This window comes from Calidris pugnax, unplaced genomic scaffold (genome assembly GCF_001431845.1).
Source record: "Calidris pugnax isolate Ruff unplaced genomic scaffold, ASM143184v1 scaffold262, whole genome shotgun sequence".
Lineage (NCBI taxonomy): Eukaryota > Metazoa > Chordata > Aves > Charadriiformes > Scolopacidae > Calidris > Calidris pugnax.
Window position 1 is genome coordinate 2,672,852 of NW_015091043.1, and position 19,419 is coordinate 2,692,270.

Genomic DNA, 19,419 nt, shown 5'->3' on the forward strand with positions numbered 1-19,419 from the left:
GGGAGGGCGAGCCAGCAGCTTCGTGGTCCTAGTGTCTGGCTGGGGTTAAACTGCAACACGGGTATAAAAGGAAAACCTGGCCCATTGGCTAAAATGTCAACAAACGGGCTTTGACCACAGAATCTTACAACAGCATAGAGGAACTAATATTCCTCTCCAGAAAGTGGAAAAACAATGCAAACACATTCACTCTTTCAGTAATACAGGAAATTATTTTTCTGAATAGTAAGGGGTTTACAGTTACAGATCTGACTTGTCAGCTTCCTCACTGACCTGGATTTTCCTCAAACTCCACACCTGGTCCTCCTGCAAATAGGCATAAATTACTTTTGCACAGATGCTGTAGAAAACAGAAATCAAAGCACTGGTGCTGAAATTGTTCATGTACATCACTGAAGTATGACTGATTGCTGCTAATTCACATAGTGAAAGTACAAAAAAAATTTACTTCAAGAATTATCCAAAGTCTATGTCTTTGACAGCTTGTTACTCTGCATACTAGACTTTAATGAAAGAAAAAATTATGTAAGGAGATAATAGACCTGAAGATAAGTCAGTGTGAAGCTATCTCTTTCGCAAGTAACACAACTTAGAACGAATAAGAAGCCCTAACCTGAGCAGTCCCAAAACATCTAAACAACAGAAACAATGGTTAATGTACATACTTGCCTCTTAGATGTAGGACCCTAGTTATCTAAATAAAGGTCCTGAAAATGTTTGGCCTTAGGAAAGAAAAGAAGAGTCCTGGACTTGCTTGTATTTTTGGTTAGTAGCGAGCCTTGCCCCTGCCCATGAGGAAGGAGTTGCTTTGTCAGGAGATTAGAAGTACCTTGTGGGCTGAGGTACACTCTTGCTCAGAAATGCTCACTAATTTTCTGAATGATAAGTGCAGTATTCACTAAAAGACAAAGCATTTGGTCATGCTGACTAGATTATCTTTTCTTGTCCTGAATGATTTAAATTACAAATGTTAAAGCTAGCTAATGGCAATCTTTAGTCATCCAAAGCAGCTGCAATTTTTTGATTATCAAGAATATAAGTATTCTAAGCTCTTACTGTTTCTCTGAGTCCCAGACTATTACCAGCCCTAATTAATGAGCCTTTCTCCATATATATCCTGGAAATAGGGAAAAACTACACTGCACCTGGTTCAAAATTCTTTGACTAGAACTAGGAGTTGCCCAGAAATGAATGTGTGCTACACCACAGCAAGAACATGATACACAGGATCGGCATTCCCTTTCCATTTATGTAGCTAATAAGCTGGTGAGTTTATTGACCCATAAGAAACCTCATCCTCCTGAGCTCTGTGCAAAGGGTAGAGAGTAAGTCTGTAGCTGTGTAATTAACTTACAATTATGTAAGCAATAAAGGCATAATTTAAGGTTATTAATATGTTAAAATTTGTAAGGAATTTTCTGGCATTTAATTAACATTTGCCAAGACAGTCTACAGAAAATTAAATATCAATTAATAAAAATACTGACATTTAGTTAGATACTCTATTGGTTGTCACAATTATTAACTTGATATTGCTGGCTTTTTAAAATCCAATTAAGACCCTAAATATTCACTACAATTTTTATGTGCAGAAAATTTAATTATATTTGTGCCCTATAGTTTTAACTAGATTACCCATCATCTTTTCTATTAAAGATTACACATCATCTTCTCTATCAAGTCTCAACAAATGCTTTTTAACTATCAATTGCTGCTTAATTGACATCACTGTCATAAAACCACAGACATTTCTTTCTCTTCATGAGTAGGTGAACAATTGAGTGTATTGTTTTCTGAATTCACTGCACATGAACATCACAGCTTGCTGACTGCGTTATTTGAGGCCTCTTCTTTGTTAGCATCTCTTTGTGGAACTAATTCATAAATGCTTTGAGGGATAAAGTCGGCCTTTCAGAAAAAAATAAAAATGCAGGTGAAGACCAATGATCTGAAGAGTAACCATGAGCTAGAACTGGTGCAATCTCTCTAAACTGAAGAGGAATTGCTGCATTTCATAAGTATCTGCAGGAGGTCTAGCTCAGAGTTTCATTTCACAGAAGACTGGTACAGAATTCTCTTACAAAATTATACAAAATTTGCTAATCACCTCCTTGATTATACATTTGTCTCACCCAGTTGCCCCTGCACCTTCTTTTCCCAGTTGCTGTTATATCCCATTTTTCTCTCCCCTTGCTTGCCCTTTGCCCTGGTGTTACTGCTACTCAAGGTTTTTTTGCTATTAGCTTCAGCTGAACAAGTTCAGAGGTTTGTCTGGATGTAGTCAACTTTTCCCAGAGACATTAAAGCCCCCAGGTCATAGTACAGGTAGACAGGTACAAGACCAGCACAGGTCTTGCAAAATTAACTACATTTTTGCCTCATTAGTCCCCTAATTGTACAGGCAAAAGAAGACCACTCAGTTTTCCCCTCCTAGGCTCCTTGAGCACACCAACAGCACAGACTCAGGCGGTGGGAAATGAAATGAGAATGACAACTATGGCATAAGTTTGAGTGGAGTTTATTTTGCAGTTGGCAGCTGGCCTGGAGTAGAGGGTGAAGACATGATGTGTTGCAGCTGTAGATTCAGCAGGCAAGTAACACTGTGTTTCATTCTCCCTTTGTGGCTCAGTGGCCATAACCCCAAGACAGCAAAGGTGCTGGAGGCTACTCCTCTGCCCCCCACACTGACCTGTCCACTGCTGCCATTTTCTGGTCTTTGTCAGTGCCAGAGGAGGGACACAGTGCCCAGGAACTTGTTCCCGGGCAATGCCTGCTTGGTCACTCTCCCCAGTACAAGGTCCCTCGCAAGACAGGACCACCAGGAGGGCACAGTGTCCTAACTGCCTGGCTGGTGCACAAAGTTCCCAGCACAGACTTTCTTCAGCAATTTTCACCTGGTTGGGTTATTTTTCCCTAACACTGACCTGAAATACGTTTTATCAAAGAGAAGTTACATCCTAAATGTTGGTGTTAGTAGTTCCGTGCTCAAAGCTTTGACCGATCAACAAACCCTTACAGTGGAAGGAGGCTCAGAGAGGGGAACAGTTGATGCCCATTCCGGTAATCATTCCTTATGATACTCAGGAAAGAGCATAAGGAGCAACCACAGCTGTTGTAAAGACAGCTGAACTTATCTCAGTGATAAAGGGAGTGGAGAATGGCTTTTGTTTCAGATTAATTTGTATATCAGTTGAGTGGTCAACTGGTTGTGTAGGTGGCCTGAGTTAATCAAAAGGCACGAATGTCCTCCTGACCCAGACAGAACAGCATGGGGCTCAACCCAACTTAAAGTGCAAAAATTGAGCAACCAATAAAACAAACTTTGAAGAGAGCTATGGGCTTGGACTGGCTTCAACCCACCTATTTCTTTCTGGTGGCTGGAGATAGTCAGCGTCATGACAGTGAGCACAGAGAGATCAGTAATGGGAATTTCATTTGTGTTGGGATCCAACTGGATGTTGGATATTGTGCTTGTATTGTCATTGCTGCTTCACTCTGCTAAATCAAAATCCTGCTGAAAATCAAATGTCTTCTATGTAAATTTATACATCTTGATGTAAATCTGGTAGTAACACACTAAATCCTCCTCATGTGGCATATCTAAAAGACCCTGGCCAGAGCGTATCAGATGAGAGTAGCTCTGGGACTGCAAGTCAGCGTGGTCAGGAAACACCTCACCAGGCAGTAGTGCTTCTCCAAGGGATTCAGTTTACTCAAGAAAATGCACACAGCAGCGTGACGCAGGGCGGTTTGAAATGGCCACCCTTTTGTAGCATCAAGGACAGATGGGAAAGATATAAGAAGACAGGCCCACATGCACTTTATAGGCTGTGTACAACCTCCATACTAATGTAAAGCCACAACTTCATGCAAGGAAAAAAGACAGCAGGTGACACTCTTTTCCGACCTTGATTCAGCCTAATTTTTAATCGCTTCAAGAATACAATGATAGTAAGAAGCCAACAGCTTTGCATGTATCAAAAAGGTATAACTCTAAATATATTTATTATTCAGTTACATTTGCTTTTCATTGCACAAATTTGGTTTTTATCCCCATGTTTTACAGTTCTTTACAAAGCTGTTAGGAGTTTTAGAAACTGTTAAAATGATCTCTTAAGTTTATTTAGGCACAGTTCATTAACACATAACTCCATTTTCTCCACTTTTTTCCCTGTTTGAAAGATTTGTGGCTGCATTTAAGCTCTGAATTGAAATACATTTCACAGTCTATGCTTTTATGGGCATACTGTCTAAAAAAGAAATTTTTATTGAATAGTCTTGCCTTTACATTGCCAGTAAAGCCTAAACAAAAGCAACTTCTTTTCCAGAAATGCTGAAATTGACACAACCCTAAGATAAGAACCTTAGTGGCCAACCACTTTCTATGCTAGCCAGTCATACGATAACAATCCTCAAGCGGATTTAAATATCCCCTGGAAAAATTACTTTAACTTGGAAGTAATTTAAATAATTTATTTTGTATGAAAAATAAGCAAAAAAAAAATATAAATTCCAGCAAATAAAACAGATACAGTGACAAGGAAAGTTTCATATCCTCTGGACTGCTGAGGCTGCGTCAAGTGCTCTCCTTTCTGATAATGGTATCTTGAAATCCAGAGGTTCATATCCCTGTGTGCTACCCTCTATGAAAATGGTTTTGAAGCTTGAAGCTGTCAGGCCCGTTTGACATGGCTGAAAAACTATGAGTTTCTCAATTTCTCATGTAGCTCTTCTCTTTGGTGAAAAAGCCTGACCACTTCTAGTGTAAGATTCACGTGTTTGGATTAAAGCTCTGTATCTGGGGTGAGCTGCTTTTGCATGTAACCGCACATAGCAATGTTCCCAGGGCACAGGAAAGTCCATTCTAGAGGATCTGAAATGAGTTGAAGTTTGTTTCAGCAACTTTGTTGTAATATATTACTTTTTACAAAAGGAGAAGTATTAAGTAATTGACTGATGCTAAAGGACTCTTCCTTAGGAATATGAACAACTGCTCCCTCTCTGTAGTGCTGCAGAAGCAAACAATATTTGTGACTTTTTAGAATCCACATTTTCTGTGGCTATTTAGAAATGAATGAATTATTTTTGAAAGCTGGGTGAAGTCTTTGCAGCAAAGCCAAAGGGATGCCAAAGTTTGTGTGATTCTCATTTAAGAATATCTAGTGCCCTAATGAGCTTCCTGCTGGCTACTGCTGTCAGGGGCAACCAGAGGGGCATCTCACATGAGCACAGGCAGCGCACCGCCTTCGGTCCCCTTGCTAAGGAGTCCTGTCTGTGGGAATTTCTGACTATGGAGATTGATTTATTTATTTATTTAGACTTTGGAAAATCATTAGGCTTCAGGGAACTAGCAGGGCATAGAATTCATTCCTACACAGAGGTCTACAGTTACAGGTTAAATAAACAGCAGTTGCCTGCTCTGCTGATGTTGAAGACATCTCCGTGAGCTCTGCATTCGGGGCAAGGTAAAGCATTCCCCTCACAGAGCTGCTGCTGTGCTCAGACCCCAGGGCCACTGTGACTGCGGTCCCTTGCCCTGCACCGCTGGAACAAATGAGAGGAGACCCCCAAGGATGGGCAGGTCTGTGCACTCCCCCGCTGCTGCTCTGGCCTGTCTGCACGTTGCAGGCTGACTCCATAAAGCTGGTCACAGAGGCCAGCCCTGAAACCAAGGATGGGACCAGCACCCTGCAGCTGCTCTTGCCCTAAGCGAAGGGCTGGGGATGGCAGTGAGCCAGAGGGCTGGTGCTGAAGGGCACAGATGAGCGTGGCTGCAGGGCTTGGGGAGATGGGCAGCCCTGGAGGATGCAGGGGGCTGGGAAACAGAGCTGGGAAGAGGCAGCCTGCAGCTGTAGGTGGCTGAAGGCGTGGGACAAGGTACTGGCACCTAGGAGTTAAGGAAGCAGCAGCTGTGGGCACAAGGACAAGGAAGCTCACTCCCACAACCAGGGAGGGCTGTTTGTGACCGGCTGCAGTCCTATTATCCTCCATGTGGTTGACACCATGCTTCTAGCACCATTGCTGAAAGGTCTGCAGTGGGTTGGAGGGTTCAACTCCTCCCTCACTCTTTTCCCTTTCGGCAAACCCCCTGTGCAGCTTTATACGTTGCCCTCATTTGTCTGAGCACCACAGGACCACAGCCCCCAGGTGACTGCAGCTGGTCTTTGGCAGAAGGAGGAAAAGAAGGCCACTGACTCAAAGGACCCAGCGACCTCTTCTGCACCTGCAGCTTCTCTGGCGAGAACCAGCCTACGCCACTGCGCTTTTAAAGTAGTACCTCCAAATACCAACTCTCCTTCACCCACCACAAAAGTTCTGTCCCTTGGCAGCCCCAGTGCAGCCTCCCGCTTGCAGCGGGACTATCCCCAGCACCAGGTAAGGGCAGCTACAGCTTTGCCTGGGCCACCCAGCTGCACAGGACCAAGCCATGAGGCAAGAGGGATGCACGGGGATCACCTGAGAGCTAGAGGTGCCTCTGAAGCTCAGCTGCACAGTGGTCTCCCAGGGCAGAAGAAAGCGGCCACAGGAGCTGCACTGCTGGGTCCAGGGGTGGGAAAAGAAGCTGACAGCCTTCAGTCTCCCGTCCTCATGTCATGTGGAAGGGCAGCAGAAAACATTGTTCCTAGAGCTTAACAGGTGGCTTCTCCAGGACAAGAAAGAACAAGATTTTCCAAAGTCTCTCACTAGCACTAATGCACGAGCTTCTTACAAAAGTGAGCGGGCAAGCAAGGGGAGCCTGAAGAAGCACATCAAGTCCATCAATAACTGTCTGGTGATGATTAGGGAAATTGTGACCACCACAAGCCAGGAAAGTCCACGTTGCTTGAAGCATCAATTTTTCCCCCCGCAAACACCCTAGGAGTCTGCCCAGTTGCCAGGGGGGCAAAGAGCTGCAGGCCAGCACCCTCAGTGATTGCCTGTGTCCATGCAGAGGTTTCTGAGCTCCAGCTCCAGCTGCTTAATTTGGACATCTCTCTGATGTATCAGCCCACGTAGTCTACGGATTTCTTCCTGTTGCCGGTAAAACATCTGCAAAAGCTGTAAGAAGAGTCACTCTTTACTTTTATATTTTACACTGAAAAAACACAGGCTTAACTGTCAACTGCCACCAATCCTGTCACATCACTTCTGAGAGAAAAAGTGTCTGAAGAGAAGGCCTTCAGCCAACAGACTGAACATTAGCAATGCTCCTGCTGTTCCCTAGCCTGGACTATGAGGGCGGGTGTTTCTCAGCACCACTTAGTAATGCTACATCTCCTTAATTCTAAGGAAAAGAGCAGAAAAAATAACCTTTATTCCACTGATCACTCAAAGAGATGATACTTAGACTATCTGGAGTCTAAATTCCTGGATCTGCCACATCTCCTACTCCAACCTTGGGAGGACAAGCATCTTTTACAGTTTTTTTCCTGTTGAACATGCTCTGCCCTCTCCAGATGGGACCAGCGTGGCCTTTCACTGTGCACACAGCAGAGCACGCAGCTCTGCATGGGTTGCTTCTATAACTTCAAGGTGCCAGCTCAGAAACATGCAGAAGATCCTTTTTCAGACCACAGGGCAATTCAGCTGTGGAAATTTTTGCCCCAACAAGCTCCAGACACTAAAATGTTACAGAACTGAAAAGGGGACCTGAGCATGGCTAAGGGAAGGAAATCCTTCCAGGGCTCCTAAAGCAAACAAGTTGCTTATACTCAAAAATGTCCCTGGGCTACCAGTGACTGGGGGAGCGGGGCGGGGAGAGGTTGCAAATCACCACAGAGATCTATTGCTACACAAGCTTTGTCAGGGTCCACAATACGGTTTGGCCCTTCAGACTACATGGATGTGCCATGGGCCAAGGGAGCAGGGTACATCCACTCCCTCCACAGGGGTCCCTGCTGCCTCATCAGGCTCTCCAAGTGCAGCTCTCGTTGAAGGATCACACCCTTTCTCTTCTCCAGAATCTGGAGGTCACAAGGATCTCCTTGTCTCCAGCCAGCCAGCAGTCAGGCCTGTGCCACAAGAATTACTAACGAGCAGAAACACTGATTGCTCTATCCTTTCCAGATCCCCTTAGCTGAGGTGCTGCTGGGCCACACTTCTGCTTCCCGTGTGGCAACCAGGGCACGCAGAGCTTCTGCCCTGGTGCTGGCAGACCTCGCACTGGCCCGGGGCTGCAAAATAAACTCTCTCAGATCCTGTCACCTTGGGAACAGCATCTGCCAGCTGACTCTGGGCTTCCCCCCACAGCCCCAACCCTTCACCCCAGACATTCTCACCTCGTTTTCAGTTTTAGGTGGTGGACACTCGAATATGTCAAAGTCATTGGAGAGACGCACTTCCTCATTTTTTGGCATTTTCTCCTCCACTTTCAGCTGTTTTCTCCTGTCTTCGATATCACTTTGCTTCTGTAAGTCCTCCAGTGGCTTCTTTCCTCCCCAGCCCTGGCGCTGGCTCAGGTCAGTAGTCTCCATGAGTGGCTCTGGCTCAGGAAGCTGTAGTAAGGAATTCACAGCTCCAGAGCCTGGTTTCAAGGATACCAAGAGGGGCCCTGTGGAGGGAGGCAGGTGGTGCGTTAGCACAAACAATCAACACTCAGATTATCAGCTGCAAACAGTGCATTCAAACAGCCTGCAGGGATAAACACGGAGGCACCCAGAGCAGCTTTCAGAGTTCACAGTGTGAATACTTTAGCCACCAAACTACTTTAGCTCACAGACATAATTATGTCTCTCCTTTTTCTCCCTTCCTCTTTCTCTGGCAGTTAAAGGCCAGAGAGCCAGTAGCAGCTTACCCAAGCCCTGGGGAGCTGAAGGGCTGGGGAGTGCTCCATGTGCTGACCTTTGTTAACTCCGTTCAGCCACTCCTGTGCTGTCAGTGCTGGCTGGGCTCCTGTGGTCAAAGGGTAGATGTCTTCCTGGTATGACTCCGACTGCAAGTAAACAGAAGTCCTGAGTCACTATGTTAGTGAGGTTTTGGCTTACAGGTACCATACTGGTTTGTGATGGAGAGAAGTATGTTCCACCTCAGCACACAAGTGTCATGAGCACTCAGCAGCACAGACATAAAATCTTCTCACCTGCCCTGAGCCTCTCTCCTCTTCACCCCAACTCAGAACAATTGTATCTGAAGGCTTATTTTAATTCCTGCCAGTAAGGCCTTTACACATCCAGGCAACAAACTGGGGGAGGTTGGTGACACAGGCTCACCCAACTCTCATGAACTCAGCGTTCCTGAGTATGAAGAAGTGGATATGAATGATGCACACAGGTCACAAATCATCAGCTGATCACCAGCTGACAAAAACTGGCCAAGGTGACAATGTTGGAGGAACATGTCTGATTGGTAGCTACAATGAGCATTAGCTCTGCCTCTTCCTTGAATTCAAGGCACTCATATCTTCCAATGCTTCTGGGAGTACAGGGGACAGTACTGACAATTACAATGTACCTTTACTCACACAGTCACATGGGAGCTACTTTGGTTAGTTACAGACTCATGACCTGGGTCATCTTCTAGCCCCACCAACTCTAAGACTTGCTCTTAGTGCAATGGGTAATGTCTTATGTGCTGCAGAACAACTGTCTGTAACACACCTGCACCCACTGGGTAGAGACTTGGGAACCCATCATTCCCCTTTTCCCAGGGTTATTCTTCTTCCTTCCCCAAAGGAGATTTTCATGTCACTCGACATCATCCCCAGCCCCTCCCTCTCTTTTGTTATTATGCCAAGCCAATTGAGGAAGGTTTCAGCCAGCTAGTTGACCTGACAGTCAGAGATACTCCTTGAACCTCAGCTGAGGAGATCGGTGAGTTTGGCCATTACACAGAGACCTGACTCTTGAGTTACCCAGCCAGGTTTTGTTGTCATGGCTGCCCTACAAACTGACCGGCTTTGTCCCTTAGACGAGGAGAAAGAAAATTCTTTGTTCTACCTAATCTCCTGTCCCCAGAGTCACAAAGAGGAGGGGCTGCCCTCTTTTTCACTGATATTTGTCTCAGATGTGAACAAGACCTAAGGTTAATTTACTCATTGAGGCACAATCACGGAGATGGGCTACATCAGGCTTTTAGTTGGGATCAGTTTGTAGAAACAGAAAATCTCATAAGTTGACACTTCAAGACCTCTTTTTGGCATCATTTCTGGTGGGATAGCATAAAAGGAATGGGGTATAAATCTCCTAGAAAAGTTAATCTCATTCACCATGGAAAAAGGGTCACCAAACAATGGAAGTCACAGCATCAGATCAACAGCAGCATGGTCTGAAGTCTGCATCAAAAACTGGCTCAGTGGTATAAATGACAAGATTAAATATTTTTTTTCTGTCAGGCCATGGAACTATCCACAGGTCTGTGATTCTCGTGCTAAGCCTCCTGTTCCTTATTCATTCTGATGAGCTGCAAATAGAGTTACCTGGACTGAGCAGAACTGGGGGGCAATACCACAGGATTTGACCACCAGGACCAGCAGGAACGGATTTCAGGACACGTAAACAACACTAGAATAGCTACATGGGTCAAGCTGAAAGCCCTTCCAGCCCAGTGTCCTCCCTGCAGTGTCCAGTTTTGGGCCCCTTACCACAAAAAAGACATTGAGGTGCTGGAGCGGGTCCAGAGAAGGGCAACGAAGCTGGTGAGGGGTCTGGAAAGTAAGTCTTATGAGGAGAGGTTGAGGGAGCTGGGGTTGTTCAGTCTGGAGAAGAGGAGGCTGAGGGGAGACCTTATCGCACTCTATAACTACCTGAAGGGGGGGTGTAGGGAGGTGGGGGTCGGTCTCGTCTCCCAGGTCACAGGAGACAGGACAAGGGGAAATGGCCTCAAGTTGCAGCAGGGGAGGTACATCTGCTGCTCTCCCCTCATCAAGCCATCCAGTTAGAACATCACAGAAGGCCATCAGATTCGTCAAGCATGATTTACCCTTGGTAAATCCATGTTGACCACTTCCAATAACTTTATCTTCAATGTGTTTGGAGATGACATCCAGAGCAAGCTGTTCCACTATTTTCCCAGAGACAGAGGTGAGACTAATTGGTCTGTAGTTCCCTGGGTCCTCCTTCTTGCCCTTTTTGTAGACTGGTGTGATATTTGCCTTCCTCCAGTCCTCAGGCACTTCTCCTGTTCTCCAAGACCTCTCATAAATGATGGAGAGTGGCTCAGCATTACCATAGAATCATAGAATTGTCCAGCCTGGAAGGGACCTCCAAAGGTCATCTAGTCCAACCTCCCTGCAGTCAGCAGGGACACCCCCAACTAGACCAGGTTGCCCAGGGCCTCATCGAGCCTCACCTTGAATATTTCCAGGGATGGGGCCTCAACCACCTCCCTAGGCAACCTGTTCCAGTGCTCCACCACCCTCACAGTAAAGAACTTTCTCCTGATCTCCAATCTAAATCTGCTCCCCTCCAGCTTGAAGCCATTGACCCTTGTCCTGTCACTGCAGGCCTTTGTAAACAGGCTCTCCCCAGCCTTCCTGTAGGCCCCCTTCAGGTACTGGAAGGCTGCTATTAGGTCTCCCCAGAGCCACCTCTTCTCCAGGATGAATAACCCCAGCTCCCTCAGCCTGACTCCAGGCGAGGTCTCACCAGAGCAGAGTAAAGTGGAAGAATCACCTCTCTGGACCTGCTAGCAATGCACCTTTTGATGCAGCCCAGGATGCGATTGGCCTTCTGGGCTGCAAGTGCACACTGGCTGCTCATGTCCAACTTCTCATCCACCAGCACCCCCAAGTCCCTTTCCTCAGAGATGCTTTCTAATACCTCACCCCCTAGTCAGTTCCGATGGCCAGGATTGTTCCGGCCCAGGTGCAGAACCTTGCACTTGTTCTCATTGAACCTCATGAGGTTCACCTGGGTCCACCTCTCCAGCCTGTCCAGATCCTTCTGGATGATGTTCCATCCCTCTGGTATATCAACACCACCACACAGCTTGGTGTCCTCTGCAAATTTGCTGACGGTGCCTTTAATCCCTCTGTCTATATCATTGATAAAAATCTTAAACAGTATCAGTCTCCCAGCATGGACCCTTGAGAGACACCGCTTGTCACTGCTCTCCATCTGGACTTCAAGCCATTGAGTACCACCCTCGGGATGAGACCATCCAGACAGTTCTTTGTCCACTGAACAGTCCACCCATTAAATCCGTACCCCTCCAGTTTGGCAAGCAAGATGTTGTGGGGGACCGTGTCAAAGGCCTTACAGAAGTCCAGATAGATCACATCCATAGGTCGTCCCTTATCTACTGACCTAGTCACTCTATCATAGAAGGCAACTAGGTTAGTCAGGCAGGACCTGCCCCTACTAAAGTCATGTTCTCTCAGCACTCGTGGGTGCATCCCTTTAGGGCCCATAAACTTATGGATGTCTAGTTTGGCCAAGTGGTCTCTAACCCAATCCTCCCAGAAAATCTCATAAGTTGACACTTCAAGACCTCTTTTTGGCATCATTTCTGGTGGGATAGCATAAAAGGAATGGGGTATAAATCTCCTAGAAAAGTTAATCTCATTCACCATGGAAAAAGGGTCACCAAACAATGGAAGTCACAGCATCAGATCAACAGCAGCATGGTCTGAAGTCTGCATCAAAAACTGGCTCAGTGGTATAAATGACAAGATTAAATATTTTTTTTCTGTCAGGCCATGGAACTATCCACAGGTCTGTGATTCTCGTGCTAAGCCTCCTGTTCCTTATTCATTCTGATGAGCTGCAAATAGAGTTACCTGGACTGAGCAGAACTGGGGGGCAATACCACAGGATTTGACCACCAGGACCAGCAGGAACGGATTTCAGGACACGTAAACAACACTAGAATAGCTACATGGGTCAAGCTGAAAGCCCTTCCAGCCCAGTGTCCTCCCTGCAGTGTCCAGTTTTGGGCCCCTTACCACAAAAAAGACATTGAGGTGCTGGAGCGGGTCCAGAGAAGGGCAACGAAGCTGGTGAGGGGTCTGGAAAGTAAGTCTTATGAGGAGAGGTTGAGGGAGCTGGGGTTGTTCAGTCTGGAGAAGAGGAGGCTGAGGGGAGACCTTATCGCACTCTATAACTACCTGAAGGGGGGGTGTAGGGAGGTGGGGGTCGGTCTCGTCTCCCAGGTCACAGGAGACAGGACAAGGGGAAATGGCCTCAAGTTGCAGCAGGGGAGGTACATCTGCTGCTCTCCCCTCATCAAGCCATCCAGTTAGAACATCACAGAAGGCCATCAGATTCGTCAAGCATGATTTACCCTTGGTAAATCCATGTTGACCACTTCCAATAACTTTATCTTCAATGTGTTTGGAGATGACATCCAGAGCAAGCTGTTCCACTATTTTCCCAGAGACAGAGGTGAGACTAATTGGTCTGTAGTTCCCTGGGTCCTCCTTCTTGCCCTTTTTGTAGACTGGTGTGATATTTGCCTTCCTCCAGTCCTCAGGCACTTCTCCTGTTCTCCAAGACCTCTCATAAATGATGGAGAGTGGCTCAGCATTACCATAGAATCATAGAATTGTCCAGCCTGGAAGGGACGTCCTCCCTGCAGTGTCCAGTTTTGGGCCCCTTACCACAAAAAAGACATTGAGGTGCTGGAGCGGGTCCAGAGAAGGGCAACGAAGCTGGTGAGGGGTCTGGAAAGTAAGTCTTATGAGGAGAGGTTGAGGGAGCTGGGGTTGTTCAGTCTGGAGAAGAGGAGGCTGAGGGGAGACCTTATCGCACTCTATAACTACCTGAAGGGGGGGTGTAGGGAGGTGGGGGTCGGTCTCGTCTCCCAGGTCACAGGAGACAGGACAAGGGGAAATGGCCTCAAGTTGCAGCAGGGGAGGTACATCTGCTGCTCTCCCCTCATCAAGCCATCCAGTTAGAACATCACAGAAGGCCATCAGATTCGTCAAGCATGATTTACCCTTGGTAAATCCATGTTGACCACTTCCAATAACTTTATCTTCAATGTGTTTGGAGATGACATCCAGAGCAAGCTGTTCCACTATTTTCCCAGAGACAGAGGTGAGACTAATTGGTCTGTAGTTCCCTGGGTCCTCCTTCTTGCCCTTTTTGTAGACTGGTGTGATATTTGCCTTCCTCCAGTCCTCAGGCACTTCTCCTGTTCTCCAAGACCTCTCATAAATGATGGAGAGTGGCTCAGCATTACCATAGAATCATAGAATTGTCCAGCCTGGAAGGGACCTCCAAAGGGCATCTAGTCCAACCTCCCTGCAGTCAGCAGGGACACCCCCAACTAGACCAGGTTGCCCAGGGCCTCATCGAGCCTCACCTTGAATATTTCCAGGGATGGGGCCTCAACCACCTCCCTAGGCAACCTGTTCCAGTGCTCCACCACCCTCACAGTAAAGAACTTTCTCCTGATCTCCAATCTAAATCTGCTCCCCTCCAGCTTGAAGCCATTGACCCTTGTCCTGTCACTGCAGGCCTTTGTAAACAGGCTCTCCCCAGCCTTCCTGTAGGCCCCCTTCAGGTACTGGAAGGCTGCTATTAGGTCTCCCCAGAGCCACCTCTTCTCCAGGATGAATAACCCCAGCTCCCTCAGCCTGACTCCAGGCGAGGTCTCACCAGAGCAGAGTAAAGTGGAAGAATCACCTCTCTGGACCTGCTAGCAATGCACCTTTTGATGCAGCCCAGGATGCGATTGGCCTTCTGGGCTGCAAGTGCACACTGGCTGCTCATGTCCAACTTCTCATCCACCAGCACCCCCAAGTCCCTTTCCTCAGAGATGCTTTCTAATACCTCACCCCCTAGTCAGTTCCGATGGCCAGGATTGTTCCGGCCCAGGTGCAGAACCTTGCACTTGTTCTCATTGAACCTCATGAGGTTCACCTGGGTCCACCTCTCCAGCCTGTCCAGATCCTTCTGGATGATGTTCCATCCCTCTGGTATATCAACACCACCACACAGCTTGGTGTCCTCTGCAAATTTGCTGACGGTGCCTTTAATCCCTCTGTCTATATCATTGATAAAAATCTTAAACAGTATCAGTCTCCCAGCATGGACCCTTGAGAGACACCGCTTGTCACTGCTCTCCATCTGGACTTCAAGCCATTGAGTACCACCCTCGGGATGAGACCATCCAGACAGTTCTTTGTCCACTGAACAGTCCACCCATTAAATCCGTACCCCTCCAGTTTGGCAAGCAAGATGTTGTGGGGGACCGTGTCAAAGGCCTTACAGAAGTCCAGATAGATCACATCCATAGGTCGTCCCTTATCTACTGACCTAGTCACTCTATCATAGAAGGCAACTAGGTTAGTCAGGCAGGACCTGCCCCTACTAAAGTCATGTTCTCTCAGCACTCGTGGGTGCATCCCTTTAGGGCCCATAAACTTATGGATGTCTAGTTTGGCCAAGTGGTCTCTAACCCAATCCTCCCCAACAGAAGGAAAATCTTCCTCTCTCCAAACCATCCCTCTTGTCTCCAGGGTCTAGGATTTATGAGGGGCAGCTTTGGCAGTGAAGACCAAAGCAAAGGCGGCATTCAGCAGCTCCGCCTTTTCTGTGTCTTCCACCACCAAGGCACCCACCTCATTCATCAGTGGGCCTATGTTTTCCGTAACCTTCCTTTTTTTATTGATATACTGAAAAAGTTCCGATGGCCAGGATTGTTCCGGCCCAGGTGCAGAACCTTGCACTTGTTCTCATTGAACCTCATGAGGTTCACCTGGGTCCACCTCTCCAGCCTGTCCAGATCCTTCTGGATGATGTTCCATCCCTCTGGTATATCAACACCACCACACAGCTTGGTGTCCTCTGCAAATTTGCTGACGGTGCCTTTAATCCCTCTGTCTATATCATTGATAAAAATCTTAAACAGTATCAGTCTCCCAGCATGGACCCTTGAGAGACACCGCTTGTCACTGCTCTCCATCTGGACTTCAAGCCATTGAGTACCACCCTCGGGATGAGACCATCCAGACAGTTCTTTGTCCACTGAACAGTCCACCCATTAAATCCGTACCCCTCCAGTTTGGCAAGCAAGATGTTGTGGGGGACCGTGTCAAAGGCCTTACAGAAGTCCAGATAGATCACATCCATAGGTCGTCCCTTATCTACTGACCTAGTCACTCTATCATAGAAGGCAACTAGGTTAGTCAGGCAGGACCTGCCCCTACTAAAGTCATGTTCTCTCAGCACTCGTGGGTGCATCCCTTTAGGGCCCATAAACTTATGGATGTCTAGTTTGGCCAAGTGGTCTCTAACCCAATCCTCCCCAACAGAAGGAAAATCTTCCTCTCTCCAAACCATCCCTCTTGTCTCCAGGGTCTAGGATTTATGAGGGGCAGCTTTGGCAGTGAAGACCAAAGCAAAGGCGGCATTCAGCAGCTCCGCCTTTTCTGTGTCTTCCACCACCAAGGCACCCACCTCATTCATCAGTGGGCCTATGTTTTCCGTAACCTTCCTTTTTTTATTGATATACTGAAAAAACCTCTTCTTGTTATCTTTAACTGTGGTAGCCAAGTTAAGTTCTGCTTGGGCTTTCGCCCTTCTAATTTTTCCCTTACATATCTTCACTACACCTTGATATTGCTCATGAGTAACCAACCCCTTTTTCCAGAGATTGTAGGCTTTCCTTTCCTCCCTGAGGTCCAGCCAAAGCCCTCTATTTAGCCAGACTGGTCTTTTCCCCCGTCTGCTCATTTTATGGGACCTGGGGATGGCCTTCTCCTGTACTTTTGAGAGTTCCTCCTTGAAGTATGACCAGCCTTCCTGGGCACTTTTGCCCTTCAGGACTGTCTCCCAGTTATCTGAGAACTAATATGCTGTGGATAAATAAGAAGGTTTGTGTCAATTTCTAGCATGACTGAGTGAAAAGCAGAGAGATTAAAAACTTCTCCAGCTGTGAAAGATGCACTTTAACTGTGGGTTATAATGACTTCTCTCCTGGTTATGAATGTGACAAAAGATTGTTTAATTTCTAACACCACTTCATCATAACAGCTTTAAGGAAGAAAAAAAAAAAAACAAACCACACAACTGTTTGAAAGTCCTAAGGAAACAGTAACCCATGCAAATATTGAGTGTTCCCCATGTTTCATCCAGATGCTAAAACAGTACCTTCAAACTGGCAAATATTGTACTATAATTAGAAATTGTTCACACAAAAATCTCTGGTAAACTGAAAGTTTAAAATATTGAGATGAAGCTGAGTAATTTTAACCTGAAAATAAAGGAAACTAAGCATATAGGCAAGTGAAATCATTATTCAATTCAGCTTTTCTACATAATAAAATTTTTGGGATAATTTTGGAGATTTTCTTTCATTAAAAGGTTACCAGGGAATTTCCAGAATGTTAGAACCAGAAACTTCCCACAAAGTTTGAACCCAAGCTGCAGCATGTAAAACAAAGATTTGGGTTTGGCTGTTCTCTATGGCTCAGATTCAGCAAAGTCCAAAAACCTCTGAATGCCTTTACAACATAAATTTGGCCCAGTTCAGCATGACTTCAGATATTTTGCTGCATCACAGATTAATAGAGTTGGAAAAATTACCCAAATAAAATTCCTTGTCATTATGACTGGCAGATTCTGGCAAGAAAAGCTTTAATTCACAGAAGGTAAAAGTAATTTATCTAGTCATTGGCATCTGCATTGCTGTTTTTTCACACCTTTCTTCTGACCTTTGCAACTTTTCATTAGAATTATAAGAATATTGCCAACATTTTAAATAGGAAAGTTTGTGAAAAATAGGCATAAGGTCTAATACATTTTCATATTTTTTCAGTCTTTGAAAGAAAAGTTTTGGATTAAAAATAGTTTTCAGCAGCAATGATCAAAATTTAACAACCATCTCTTTCTGATAACCTTAATAAAGTGATACAGAATAATGTGACAAAGTTTGTTTCTCCTTCCTCATGAAAAACATTGAAACAGAAACTTTTACTAAAAAGATAAAATACTTTGATAAATATTTTCTACCTGCCTCTTTTTATCACTGGTCTTATAGCAATTCAATTTTTTACACAGAGCAAGAATTGTTTTGATGTATTGAACTGGTATCATGGAGGTTTTTACATTCACTGTTCATCACTGGTGCATTTAATAGGAATGGTCTCACTTTTATAATGAATCCAAGATTAAATCTAACTTTTAATCTGTTTCCCAAAAATTCAGTGATTCTGGGTAAAATATATTGAGAGAAACATTAACAGACTTGTCAGTGACAAAGTTCATCAAGGGAACACAATATTCAGTTAATTTTGATCTCTTTTATTATTAATGCTCGTGAATTCATACTTGTTGTGTCTCTTCTTTTTGTCCTCCTTTTCCACGTGTGCATGTTTCATTGGAAGATTCCCATATAACTATGGGATTAGTTATAAGCATATAAAGTATATAAAATACAGTATATAAGTATATAAGTAGGCAAGATTCATTTTTAACAAAGGATTCAATAATAGTGGAAAAAATAATCTATGTGATGAAATTTTAAATTTATTATTTTAACATAATATTCTCAAGGTGAATATTTACCCACTGTCCTTCAGTCCAGGAAGACAATGTCAGCCAAAGGAAAATAAAAACAATTTAAAGATAAAGCACACGTTCCATAATCCTTTTAGGCTTTTTGTAACAGCAGCCACTATGGGAAATTCGGCAGAAATAAAATGATCAGGGCTGCAAAGGGATAGTTACAGGCTGTTACTGCCATGTGTTCAGTGTAGCAAAGTACATTCTCAGTAAGCCAGGTCTTTCACCAGTGTAAATCGGCTATTCACCAGTGACAAATATAGCTACATAAATGCACTAATTAAAAATAAACTTAGTTTTAAAAACAGTTTAGTTGACAAAAATAGCTTGAGCAGATGACAGCTGGGATACTTATCCCTGTATGTCAATAATTTGGATGCTTTCCCTCACTGAAATGAAGGGAGTTACAGTGATTTACACCAGCTGAGGACCTCACCTGCAGTCTTTCGTGGGAGGTCCAATCATGCAGCCTGGAATCCAATGCTTTAGGGAAAAACAAGCACTTGTAAAAGTGATTTAAATGTGTAAGGGGTTTAAATATATATTAGACTGCCAGTTTTCTATCATGATACCAGAGTTTTTTATGCCTAAAGGGACTCACAACCAAGGAAAATGCTTATACCTAAGTTTTGTTGTCCCAGCATGAAACACACGCATAGTCACCTGTTCAAGCTGCTTAAACTTGCTTAAAATAATTCCCTGGCTAAGGCTAACTTGAAATTGCGTCATTATGTGGTGCTTTTTGGGTAGCTCTTATTCCCAAGATAAAACCCACAAATAAATTATATATTCTGTGATTTGAATTAAATCCCATGTAAAAGGAGATTTAGCTTTTGTGAGGGTTTCTTGTCTTTACTTTTGCCTAGCTGCTATAATTCTTGTTTCTGCATTTCAACTCTCCAATTATTTGGGCCTTCTGATCCCTGTTGTACCTATCCTATCCAACTCTGTGCAAGTCGGAATACATGGGCATGAATATCGGTTCATGCCTGAG

At 45.1% G+C, this 19,419-nt stretch overlaps 1 protein-coding gene across 2 annotated transcripts; it reads right to left on the reverse strand.

Moving 5' to 3' along the window:
• Nucleotides 1-5,876: 5,876 nt before the first annotated feature.
• LOC106896416 (coronin-2A-like) lies at nt 5,877-8,947 on the reverse strand. 2 transcript variants are annotated; one of them, XM_014956397.1, is made up of 3 exons: nt 8,821-8,947; nt 8,259-8,530; nt 5,877-7,038 (listed from the first exon to the last, which is right to left on the reverse strand). In XM_014956397.1, exons 2-3 carry the CDS (start codon nt 8,451-8,453, stop codon nt 6,907-6,909), a joined length of 327 nt encoding a protein of 108 aa, XP_014811883.1. In that variant the 5' UTR covers nt 8,454-8,530; nt 8,821-8,947; the 3' UTR covers nt 5,877-6,906. The 2 variants fall into 2 exon arrangements, with proteins under 2 accessions (XP_014811883.1, XP_014811885.1); XM_014956399.1 differs by having other exon boundaries at nt 8,774-8,907.
• Nucleotides 8,948-19,419: the final 10,472 nt, after the last annotated feature.

What these genes read in the sequence shown, in the direction of transcription:
- LOC106896416 (XM_014956397.1), bottom strand. Translation starts at nt 8,453, where the DNA reads ATGGAGACTACTGACCTGAGCCAGCGCCAGGGCTGGGGAGGAAAGAAG. An exon ending in CACCTAAAACTGAAAACGAG is followed by an intron (nt 7,039 to 8,258) that starts GTGAGAATGTCT and finishes CTCTTCTTACAG; the next exon opens with CTTTTGCAGATGTTTTACCG.